The sequence below is a fragment of the Molossus molossus genome, unplaced genomic scaffold (genome assembly GCF_014108415.1).
Source record: "Molossus molossus isolate mMolMol1 unplaced genomic scaffold, mMolMol1.p scaffold_m16_p_18, whole genome shotgun sequence".
In the NCBI taxonomy this organism is placed as follows: Eukaryota; Metazoa; Chordata; class Mammalia; order Chiroptera; family Molossidae; genus Molossus; species Molossus molossus.
In genome coordinates this window covers 281,694-294,650 of record NW_023425353.1, presented here as the reverse complement: position 1 = coordinate 294,650, position 12,957 = coordinate 281,694, and the positions used below count along the sequence as shown (strand labels likewise).

The 12,957-nt window shown below is 32.4% G+C and overlaps 1 protein-coding gene across 2 annotated transcripts in view; it reads left to right on the top strand.

The window, feature by feature from the left end:
* The window catches only part of PPP4R2 (protein phosphatase 4 regulatory subunit 2), a 62,582-nt gene extending 49,944 nt beyond the window's left edge, over window positions 1-12,638 (top strand). For both annotated transcript variants that reach the window (XM_036267020.1, XM_036267021.1), the window contains exons 4-9: window positions 6,472-6,565; window positions 7,765-7,802; window positions 8,631-8,705; window positions 8,925-9,068; window positions 9,760-10,049; window positions 10,304-12,638. In XM_036267020.1, the coding sequence (XP_036122913.1) occupies window positions 6,472-6,565; window positions 7,765-7,802; window positions 8,631-8,705; window positions 8,925-9,068; window positions 9,760-10,049; window positions 10,304-10,623 (961 nt within the window). In that variant the 3' untranslated portion in view covers window positions 10,624-12,638. The remainder of the gene's footprint in view (window positions 1-6,471; window positions 6,566-7,764; window positions 7,803-8,630; window positions 8,706-8,924; window positions 9,069-9,759; window positions 10,050-10,303) is intronic.
* Window positions 12,639-12,957: the final 319 nt, after the last annotated feature.

Below are 12,957 nucleotides of genomic sequence, written 5' to 3'. Positions count from 1 at the left end.
TTTTATAGAAGGATTATAGCTACGTTCCAAAACTGAAGTTACTTTTTTTTTTAGGCAAGGAAACATCAAAAATAAAAATAAAATTAGAAACTTAATTGAATGGTCAAATAAAACATATTTGTTGCCTTTTTCTGCCCTCTGGGATTATTCAGTCAAACAAGGGCCACTTTTTTTTTTTTTTATCCTCACCCAAGGATATTTTTCCAATTTTTGTACAGATAGAGTGGGAGAGAGAGAGAGGAAGGGAGAGAGAGAGAGAAACATCAACGTGAAGGGACACATCGAGTGGCTGCCACCCGCATGACCAACCAGGGCCGGGGACAAACTGCAACCGAAGTACGCGCCCTTAGCGGGAACCGAACCCGGGTCTCTCCAGACCGCAGGCCGATGCTTTAACCGCTGAGCCAAACTGGCCAGGGCAACAAGGGCCACTTTTTGAAATCCTCTTTCTATCACGGACATCATGTAATTTAGAAACTGCAGGTAGCTAGTGGTTTCTATAATGGTACAAAAAGAGAGGTTTTGGGGGGTAGAGAAAATGTAGCTTACATTCCTAGAGGTTTAAAAAAAATGTCCTTTAAATTTTTGAGACTGAAAGAATTAATGAATGTAAAAGTAAATTAATTACTTAAGTTTTGTCCCTCCTTTGACAATGGTGTTAGACCTATGACCTCTCTAAAAGAAGCAGGAAGTTTTACTTACTCTGGATAGTTGACTAAAATATAATACTATGCAAGAGGGTCTGAAAAAAAGCACAACCACATGATACCTAAAAACCTCCGTTACATCATCTCTAAGGCAGGCATAGTCACAACGGAGGTGTGCTTGTCATGTTTTGGCATGATAGTCTTTCTGATGTTTGAGTTTCTCTAAAGTTGTTTTAATGTACTTGATTAATCAAATTTTGCTCAGTCCTGAAAACTTTCACGATTGTTGTTTGTGCATGTGCATAAACACAGGTGTCCTTGTACGTGTTTGCACTCAGAGCCTGCCTCTTCACGCCTTTCTGAGAAGTCATATGTGCAGTTTTTATACTCTGAAATCTGTGGATATAAAGCACATGCTCCATTTTTTATTTTGTATTGTTTGCTGTACAGTTTTGAGATGACACAGAGATGAGAGAATGGGGTCTAGCCTTTCTTGTTCCTTTGTTCTCACTCCTCTGACCTATTTTAGTGCCTGGTGGATTTTCTGCTGCTTGGTTGGTTTGGAAAAATACAGAATTGTTTGCATTTTTAAAAATTATTTGTCATTGTTGAGCATATTTATTCTCTTCTTAAAATGTGTTTGTCTTCAGTTCTTTTCTATTCACATAACAAGTTGAGAATCAGAGTAATGTAGTAGTCTTCCCACCTTGCTCTACTCCATGTGTCTTATCTCATGGTAATATGATTTGAGATGATGCTCTCAAATGAAATTTTTCTTGGTGTTTTTATTTTATCTAAGTAAAATAATTTATACTACTGTAGGTTCTGTAAAAGATGGTTAACTTGATTAAAAGTTTTGACAATTGCTATAGATTTATTTTGTACATACAGATATATTAGTTTAGGGTTACTTCTCATTGAAAGAGTCTATTTTCTTAATTTTTAATACTTTTCATTTCACAATGATATTTTCAGTAAACTTCAGAATTTCTGGCATTTGATTTAAGGTATAAAAATATATGTATAAGAAAAGTTATATATGTATATATTTATCCACATATTAAATAAAGCCTGAGTACAGAAAGAACCTATTGCTTTATTTTTATTTTGTTTTTTTAATCCTCACCGAGGACATTTTTCATTTTTTGTTCAGATAGAGTGGGAGGGAGGGAGAGAGAGAGAGAAACATTGATGTGAAAGGGACACATCAAGTGGCTGCCTCCCTCACAACCTAACCAGGGCCAGGGACAAACTGCAACCAAGATACGTGCCCTTTAGCAGGAACTGAATCCGAGTCTCTCCAGACCGCAGGCCGAAGCTTTAACCTCTGAGCCAAACCAGCCAGGGTGAACTTATTGCTTTAAGTGAAGATAATATTACAAAAAACCAGTGGCATTTCTGTCTTTTGTAGGACTTGGGAAACAAAACTGAACCCATTCATTCAGCCTTTAGTAATTACGACATATTTAAGTTATTTTCCACTTAAATAGTTCAGGTCTCACTTAAATAATTCTGTTAACTAAAGCACTGTACAAATGTGACCATTAATGATAGAAAATAAAGATATAGTAAAATGTCTTTATGAATAAAACAAAAGTGGATTGGCTGTTTTAGCTTTTTTCTTAAGTAAGCTGTCTGATGTAATGATTATTTCTTCAGCTGTTTAATGGCCTCCTTGTCATATTTTGTATTTATCTTTTTCATGAGGAAAGTTGCTTATCTACATAGAGATAAGGTAGTCAGTTATCTAAATTTTTTATGAGCTTTTTTTTAAAGATAGAAAATTGCTCCTTTAGAGCTTAGCCTTATTGTTTAAAATTTCTGTCTTTAAAAAATAATGGCATCGGGTTGCTAATTTATGCTTTGATGGCTTTGTGCAGTGTCCAGTAGAACTTCTTGATTGAATTACCATAGCCTTTAGGTATACAAGACTTTATTTTATTTTATTTTCCCAGTCAGTAAACATTTTGGGATAGATTGCAGTCAAATTAATATATGTAACTAGTGTAAAATGTGTACTCATTTGTTTAATCAGGATTAATTGCTTTCCTTGTCATTAAAAGGAATGTTTAAAAAAACAGATGTGTCTTTGGTTTTGTTCTCTATAGTTAGTTTTTGGAGCATTGTGCTGTCCTGCATTCCCTGTTAAATAAACAGTAGATAGGATCGGGGTGATGACAGGAACTGAGATTTATTGAAGTGCTTCATAAAACATTTCAGGTGCTGTTAAGTGATTTATGTATGTTATGTCATATTTCATTCTCATGATCATCATGTGAGAAGTGTGCTTTCAGGATCTTGTTTTCCTGATACAAGGACATGATGATTTAAAACAGGTAAATTTAACTTGGGCAAGGTCTCCCGGTCACCTAGCCAATATATGTATTTGTGAGTATGTGTGTGTTTTTAAAATATTATTGACACTGTTACAGATGTCCCCCATTTTCCCTCCCTTTGCTCACTCCACCCGCTTTCCACACCTCACACCTCACTGGCCTTCACCACACTGTTGTCTCTATCCATGGGCTATACATATATGTTCTTTTAGCCAGTATATATTTTTTAACCTACAGATAGGAAATAATATCCTTATAATTCGTACATTAAAAGAGGAATGGTCAGCAGGTTTTTGTAGCCTTTCTGAATAATGCCATTTGAAAGGACCTATTATTTTTGGATCTTCTGTGTGTGTGTGTGTGTGTGTGTGTTGGATTTTGTAGGTATTATTTTTATTTTTAATGCTGGCTAGCCATGTGCTTTTAAAAAAATTTTTTTTTTTTCAGTTCTTTAAATATTCGTAGTTTTTCATCTTACAATGTGGGCAGTAAAATATAATATATATTGCAGAGTAAGCTGAATGCATTTTATTTGAAATAACCCCAAATATTTTTCCACTAAGTTACTTATTTTATAGTATACCTTTTCTAATGAACATCCTTCCCCCAGTACCCAAATTTAGGGATTCTGGTTCATATGTTTCATTGAAAGTTGAGTCATATCCTGTTTTGCTCTTTTTAGCATATGTGTTTTAATTTAGCTGGTAAATTTTATTGGGAAAAGCCTTAGTATTTTCAGGAGATAGAATAAACTATTGTTTGCTATGTCAAATGGAAGAGTAACAGAAACCAAGCCTTTCTTATAGGGTACACCAGGCATTTATTTGGATTTGTTTATCTGGTTTGTTCTTATGCCTCCCTTTAAAGACCTACATCAAATTGTTTCCAACTCATGGTTGTTGCAGGCATGCATTTTACTCAGTCCTCATAGCACTATGTACTTGATATTATTAGCTTTTCTTATTGTAATTAGTTACATGTCTATCGGCTTGGCTAGTTAGTTTTTCTAGCTTAAAGTAGGCCCTTTTATTTATTTGAAAGTACTAACTGTATGTAAAGAGACCTTTTAGTACAGTCCTCAAAGTTATAATTTAAAATTTCCAGTGGATACTGTTATTTACAAATAAATAATATTTTAGCCTGTTCAAGTGAGGAAGGGAAGTGATATATATGACATTGTAGTGCCATCTCTTGGGCACTGGGTAAAATGACTTTTAAAGCTTCTGAACGTGTATAAGAATGTAAATTCATTTTATCATAGACTATTATTGCTGACATTGCTATGCAAATACAATATACATTTTATCCCTGAAAGCAGTAATGATATTCACTAAAACATAAATTGGTTATAATTTAGCTGCAGTTTTACTTAGCCTTCCTAAAGAAAATTAGCCAAATATTTAAACATTGTTAAATAGGAAGTTTAAAGATACTCATCTTTTAAAGCTAATTTTAATTTAAGAGACAATATTAGCTTTTTGTGTGTGAAAGAAATTTAATTAGAGCAAAGATATAACTAGACATTGTCAACGTATTTATCAGTTAAATACTTAAAAATTCTTAACACGGGGTGCTTTTTTATTTTTGGATGATATATATACACATTTTTAATTGCAGTATCACTATGAGATATTTAATGAAGAAATAACAGGTGTGTATGTGTGTTTAAGGTTTGGAGAGTAGTGATCTAGGAGAGAGAGGGGCTAAGATTCAGGTATACCACTATGCTCTGAAATCATGTAGTGCATATATGTATCTAAATAAATTATATATTGCGCATACATATGTAAAGAGATTCTGACCTTTAGTTAGAAGCCTTCAGTCATGAGACAAGACAAACAATTTGAAAACTGTTGTTTATTATATATGTAGCTTAGGGAAGTGCTTAAGTTTTAAAAATGGAGTTCTAGTTATTTAATGTATTAGCTATAGGTTTCCTATTATGTGTTATCTTTATAAGAATGAACAAAACATATGTAATCTTACTGTTTCATTATTAGTAATATTGTTGGTGTGTTTTTTGCTTCTTTTTTCTATTTTAAAGATTCTTAGTTTTGACAGTGTACTTCACGCTGAATAAATTTTCAAAATCAAGAAGAAGAATATTTGTTTTCAGGAACCCTAAGGAATTTTCTCTAGTAGTCATAATAAACATCACAGAAGTTCTGTATTTGTGGCTGCTTCTGAATATTTGTGATATCAGGAATATTTCATCTTTTAGTTAGTGTCTAGTGTTGGTGGAATGATAGTTTTCTGACTTTAGGTTTGATGCTACCTGAGAAAAGATTGATTCTTGCCTTCTCAAATAACCAAAATGTTTTCACATGAATAATATGTATACATTTTCAAAGTTTGTTGTAAATCTTATACCAATTTTATAATAATGTAAGAATAGCATTGATGCTAAGAATATGAGAATTGAGTCAATCCAATCAAGAAATAAACTTATGATTTTGAGTACTGTATGTCCAGGATAGAGGAAACTAGGACATGGGATTTGAAGTCACATAAAGTGGGTTTGAATCCTGGCAGTATTGCTCATTAGCTGCTTTACTTTGGGGTGGGGGGGGGGGGGAGAGTGTTGTGTCAAATTGCCCATAAACTATTAATAAAGAACTCTTTGAATGTTAACTATTAATATGAGGCTTTGTAATTGTCCTTGTAAGAAGAATAAATATATTTATATGGCAAATACTAAAGCCTGAAGTTTATTTTGTACTTTTTAGTTACATTTGTCTTATCTGATGCTCATATTTGCTGTTCAGATTGTAATTCTGAGGAATGCTAATAGTATGTGAGATCAAAACTTATATTTACAAAATTATTTTAGTTCCAACTTATGTCAGTTTTGCATTTGTTTTGATCAAGTAAAAATTTGATTATGGTTGAGGTATTTAGTAAAGTTAACAAGAAGGCATTTACCAAAATACTGAGTATTTTTTTTTTATCTACTTTGTTTGATGAAACATGTATACACAGTAATAATTATAAAGCAGAACTATGTTTATAGTACTTTTTCATTGGAATTATTTGTCTTATTCTGTCTGGTAGCAAAACATTTGTAGTTTTATTTGGACACTTGAAAGAAATCTGTGTACAAAAGAATGTTTGAGGGGAAGTTTCTGTATTAAAATAAACTAACTTTATTATTTGTGTCTTCTCTTGTAAACTTAAAATTGAATTATCAGAATTTATAATGTTAAAATTTTTTCTCAGTCAGTTTATAAACTTCTGTTAGTTTTGGATGTTGTGCATTGCTTTTTAAGGCAAGGGAGGGAAAATGGTTTTCTTCTTAAATAAAAAGACAGGTGTGCCTTTTGTCTTGCCCATTTTAAGTGACTCATTCATTCATTCCTCTACTGTAGCATTTTCTTTTGTAGCTTAACACATGCTTGACTAGATAAAAGCTTTAAATAGTGAGACTAATAATGTTCCTAATTCTTTTAATAATTAATGACCTCAAACTATAAAATTGTATTCTTTTGCAGTATCCCTTTTACTATTCAGCGACTATGTGAATTGCTAACAGATCCAAGGAGAAATTATACAGGAACAGACAAATTTCTCAGAGGAGTAGAGAAGGTATATATTTTGTTATTGGAATTATATTAAACTGTAGCATAAGAGATTTAAGAAAAACACACTGAGTAAAAGTTGTAGGCACCTTTTCTTGAAGTAAGTTTCTCAACCTACTTGAAGTTTTCCCCCAATTGTTTTCTGAATTGTGGTTAGAGTTTCAGAGATGTAATAGAGAGCTAGAGGAGGACTTGTAATCACTTAAGTTTGGGGAAGCAGCTTAGTATTACCTCTCGGATATTCATAGTATATATCAACATTTCAGTGTTCTGTGAAGTTCCATAATTGATATTCTAACTTTAAATAGAGTGTTTTACAAACTTGTTAACCCATGCAACTCATTTATTTCAGTTCTGGAATTCAGATGAACACAACTGAAAAATCACTGATACAAAGCATTTAAATTAGATACTTAGAAAAGTAAAGGTCAGATTTAAGCATGAAGGAAGCATTAGGTTTTCTGGGAGTTTAGGAGCTATTAGTAATAAGGGAAGGGCATTCGGACAGAGGAAACAGCCTGATGAGTAAAGACAACAAGTTGTTTGAGGAAGTTGACTTGTGTAGAGTGAAGAAGGGGAAGGAGCACTGGGAACCAAGATTGGACCCATAGGTGGCTGATTCCCTCACTGGTGATTGATCCTAAAATGTAGTCTAATTTTCATTGTGAGGTTATAATTCAAATTCAGTTTATTTTATCCTGGTATCAGGAATCCCAAACCATTACTTAGTGATTTACAATAGATCGTAGAGCCTTACTGGGTATTTTGAGTCTCTTTTCTTGTGGTATATGATACTACACATCAGGCTTTGATTGGTACTGCTTTATAAGGAAATCCATTATATTTGTCCTAAAAGGTTTAATGTCTAAATGTCTTGAGGGTGATTCTAACTGAAGTAAGGAGAGGGTGGTTCTACTCTGTTACGTGCAATGGTAGGGCTCCAAAGCAACTAAAGTAGAGTAAAAATAAATAAAAATAAGACTGGCAAAAAAATAAATACATCAGTAAGATATTAGATTTTGGTATTTTGTTTAATTGTAAGTTTCATTTTTCATATTTTATATTTCATTTTAAATATTTTATTAGTAAAATGAGAATAAATGGAAACTTAACCTACCAGGATAAATCTGAGAAATTGATTAAACAAATGATTAAACTTTGTTATAGTACTTTTCCTCATATAAAATCACCAATTTTTGTTTGCAGAATGTGATGGTTGTTAGCTGTGTGTATCCTTCTTCAGAGTAAGTAGAAAGATTTTTCTGTTTCTAATATATAATATTCTCGTTATATTATTTCTACTATGTTAGTCTTAAAATTGGTTGCATTTATTTTATATGTAGTTAACCATGATAACATTTATAAATACTTGTGAATTTACCACCCAGTTTCCAAAATAGAATTTTACCAATAACAGTACCTATGTGTATTTCAGTAAAGAGATTTGTATAAAAAAGATTGATTTACCATAATCTTCATATTGTTGGATTTATGTAGTGTCAGGGCACCCAGGGCCCCGGAATTCCATCCTGGATACCTTTCCAGGGCATCTTTAAGGGATAACTCCTAGATTCGGGATAGCTACTTGATGACATTCCTCTTCATGATGGAAAACTATTTCCAGTTCTCCAGATTTATATAGCAAATTAAGATGTCAGATTAGGACATAGTTTTTGACACTATTAACATTCTGTTAATGAGTGGATATTCTGGAAATTATGAGAGATTTAGCAGTATTCCTGACCTCTACCCCCTAGTTTTCAGCAGTATCCCCCTCTCTCCCGAAAAATGTCTTCAGACATCAATAAATGTTGCCTCCTGTAGAGAAACGTTGTTTTAAGTTAAAAATATCTCTGATTTAATAGACAAAAACAATTTCTTTTCAGATTTTTTTAAAAGAATATACATATGTTGTTAATTAAGATAATCGCATAATTATTATTTATCACAGCGGTCTTGTTTGGTTCTGCAACAGGGAGATTTTACAAAAGATGTTGTATAGACCCATGATTCTTGTAAAAACTAAAGCACTAAACCATCCATAACTATTTTTTTTGTTTGTTTTCTCATAGAAAAAACAATTCTAATAGTTTAAATCGAATGAATGGTGTTATGTTTCCTGGAAATTCACCAAGTTATACTGAAAGGTAAGACTCATGAGTTACTATCCAAAGAGTTTTCTTTTTCCTAATTTTGAGTAGCAGGCTCATTATACTTTATTGAAAATTGGGCATTTTATGGATCACATAGAAGATACTAAACTGAATTAGTTAATTTGGTAACCTGTGGATATGAAAGTCAGAATGGCCTTGAAAAGGATGACTTTTATTAAAATGGGAAGATGATATTCATTTGTCTTACCACAGGTCTAATATAAATGGACCAGGAACACCTAGACCACTGAATCGACCAAAGGTTTCTTTGTCCGTTCCCATGACAACGAATGGCTTGCCTGAGAGCACAGAGGGCAAAGAGTCAAACTCACAGCAAAATGAAGACAAAAATCACAGGTTTGTAGGGGATTTATGTTTAAAAACAAAAACTATTTTATGAAATGTTAACATTTGTTGATGGCTTTCAGCACTTACTATTTACTGTCTACAATTTACTAATGTAGGGATAGAACAGGTTTTAATGTGGTTATAGGAGCAGTTAGCATGTGCTGAAGACGGGTGTAGAAAAGGCTTAAAACTGCTAAATGGGGGGGGGGGGTTGTTCTCTTTAAAATAATGTCCTAAGAAAATAAACTAGTCATGATGCATTTTATTTCTTGTTTTTGAAAGGTACTAGAAAATGTAATTGTAAATGAGTTGAAATTTTGTGAATAATTTATTATAGATCATAAAAGGAAACATTTATATCCCATCTCAAATTTTCTGCATCATATTAAGGGAAAGAAGACCCATGTGAGTGAATGGATTAAAGAGCATGTCCATATGGAAGACTAGTTTTATTATAGGAGGACATTTAACTTACTGGAAAATTGAACAAGAAAGGTCATACAACTTGCTGACTAGTTTCTAGTGGGAAGTATTATTTGAACAGTTTAGGTTCCCTTGGAACTTTTCTCATGTTTTCTTGGCCCAGATGCTATATTTTAACTTTGACAGTGAAGTACAATTAAAAAATTATTAGACCTTAAAAACTAATGTAGAGGATGAAGAAAAACTTATTAATGATACTTTAAAAACACATTTACAGTGACTCTCTGACATCTGGATCAGAAGGTTCCGCAGTGAGCCCTATAAAGAATAAACATCCAGATGAAGATGCTGTAGAAGCGGAAGGGCATGAGGCAAAAAGACTTCGGTTTGACCAGGAAAATGAAGTCAGGGAGACAGCCAGTCAGACCTCTTCCAGTGAAATTTCTTCAGTTATTGTAGAAGAAACAGAATCATCATCTTCATCTCAGGATAAAGACAAAGAAAGTAGTTGTACCAGGCAACACTGTGCAGAAGAGGATGAAGAAGAGGATGAAGAGGAAGAAGAAGGTATTTAGAGACCATCTATAAAAGGGTGGAGTAAGGAGATCCCAAATGCTTGTACTTTATTTTTGCGTGAAAGAATGTAACATAATGGAACTTCTTATAATGCTGATGTTGGGCTTTTCTCCCACATTTATGTAGTTGCTGCTCAGTTTCAGGGGACATGATTTGAACTGTAGAATATCACAATTCATGAAACTTAACTGTTGGAGGTATTTTGAAAATAAAATTTAACTACAACAACATTTGCTTATTTTTAGAGTCTTTTATGACATCAAGAGAAATGATCCCTGAAAGAAAAAATCAAGAAAAAGAATCTGATGATGCCTTAACTGTGAATGAAGAGACTTCTGAGGAAAATAATCAAATGGAGGAATCTGATCTGACTCAAGCTGAGAAAGATTTACATTCTGAAGGTAGTGAAAATACAGGCCCTGAAAGTAGTGGTTCTGATTGCTATGACACAAAAGAATTAGTAGAATCCAGTTCCAGTAAAACTGGAGAGGTTCTCTCAGAATCATCCATGGAAAACGATGATGAAGCCACAGAAGTCACAGAGGAACCAATGGAACAAGACTAGCTATTTAGAAACATTTAGATACAGTATTTTACATACAGTTCTGGTTTTACACTGTATAAAACTTTTATGTAATAAAGTGGACCTTTAGTTTTACAAAAGAAGCAGGTTGTAATATAAAGTATTTTGTGGGATAAATCCTGAAAGAGTTGTACATGTAAGAACTGTGAATATCAGCTCCTTGGGTCCTGCTTACCGCTGACTTTTTTTGGTTTGGTCAAATCAGTGGTTTGTGTATAGATTTTTTTTTTTTTTTTTTTTTTTTTAGAATTAAAGTTTTTAAACTGGAAAGTAATTATAATTTTGAAAACCTTTTGGAGATTATTTAGTTTATACATACGCAAAAAAGCTTTTTGTCTTGTCTCTGACAGCTCTAGCGGTTTTCATATTTTGGTCATAGTTTCAACATTTTAACGTGAATTTTAGGGTTTCATGCTGATTTCCAGATTTTATTGTTTGACTGTACAATGGAACTTTAAGTCATATATACATACATATATATATATATACACACACATACATATATATATTATTCTAAGGGGGGAAATGTTATATTTTTCTGTTTCTATAAGAGATGAATAAATACAGTGGATACTTTTTTCTATTGGTAATGATTGAGTTCACTCAGAAGACAGTTTGTTTCTCTTCTGAGTAATTCAAATAAAATCTGGCCCTTGTGAAACCCTGGAAATCTAAAGTCTGTTAAAATACCAGATTAAACACATTCCAAGAGATCTGTTCAAACTAAAATTCTTTTGTATACTTCTGAGGTGCCTGAGAAAAATACTTCATTATTTATGAGAAAATGTGCTTTATCTTGGAAATTGTGTTCAAACATTAGCTTACTATTTTGTAGAATGAATGCTTATAAAGCTGACATGAGACCATCTCAGAAGAACTGGGCAGGTTCCTTAAATTTTTGCTTGCTTTTCTGAACATTGTGAATATTACACATTTCTTTCTAAATTATTCTAGAGTATACAAATGTCAATGATATGAAACACCACTGTACTGGAAGAATTAATATATTACTTTAGTAATGTACTGGAGCTAAATGACTGAAGCTTTAGGGGTACATAGAAATCACCATAATTTGTATGACATTTTGAAGTGAATTAAATATTTTTGAACATGCTTCTTCAACAGCCAGTGTTATATTTTTCAGATCAACACAAAGCACAATGATTACTTTAAACTCAATATTTTCAAATTTGCATATCTAATGTCATGCAAGATGCAATTTTCCTGTCAAAATTACTGGCTGCCAAATTTATACCTGTTTTCTTTGGCTGTACCTTTTGATATTTAGAATTTTTAAATTTCTGTAAAGTAGATTTTGTAGAATGTAATGTGTTCACTACCTTTGTGACGCGGTATATAACTGTATAATTTCTGTGTGTAAACTGAATGCTTGGGCTTTCAATACAGTATTCATATAAAGCAATAAATATTAATGTTATGAAATATTTGAGTACATTTTTATCAAAAATAAAATAATCCCTTTTTTAGTTTCAGATACCTGAAGTACACAAATGAACTTATAAACTGATGCAGTTTCTAACACTGTATCATAGGCTTTTGGGTAATTTGGGCGGCAACCACAGTTTTGCATTTTGACTACTTCAATTGCTGTGACTAAAACACCAGACTGCTTTGGCTCCGTCTATGTCTGAAGGTGACATGCTACTGACTGCCAGGTTCACAGCAGCTAGGTGATACTTATGAATATGTCTGATGGTTGAAATAAAAACTATCAATTTACTGTATTTGGAGAAAAATCACATGCAAAATTTTTTTTAATTTTACAAAAATGTTAAAATGAAGCTGATTTTAAATTTGATATTCATTTTTAGTGACCTGTTAATCTTATTTTATCGAGGGATATTTTGTCAATGAGAACAGATTGTTAACATGTTAAGAAATCTTGACATTTTCTTTAGAATATTTATGAAATTATTGTCAATAAACCTGTTCTTTAAGATCCTGTGACCTTTTGATATTTTTATTTTAATTGTGCCATGGACCATTTGTTAACATAGATTTACGTTTGTTGTGTATAAGTTGAAGTTTTAGCATCATGACTTTGAGGTCTGTGGTTTTATTTGTAAACTTTCGATTATTTTTGCAAGGGCAAATGTCTATCTTTATTAAATAAAGTACAGTAATGGTGAATATACCAAATGCTGTTACTTAACTCTCTGAGAGATCTGCATTTTGATCTATAGTTTAATAATTTTTGTATTTATTAGATACTCATATGTTGATCAGAGATCAAACTTAACTGCTTTTTATACAGATAATTGTAGAATGCTCATGGAGTATGTTCAGGAAAGACAG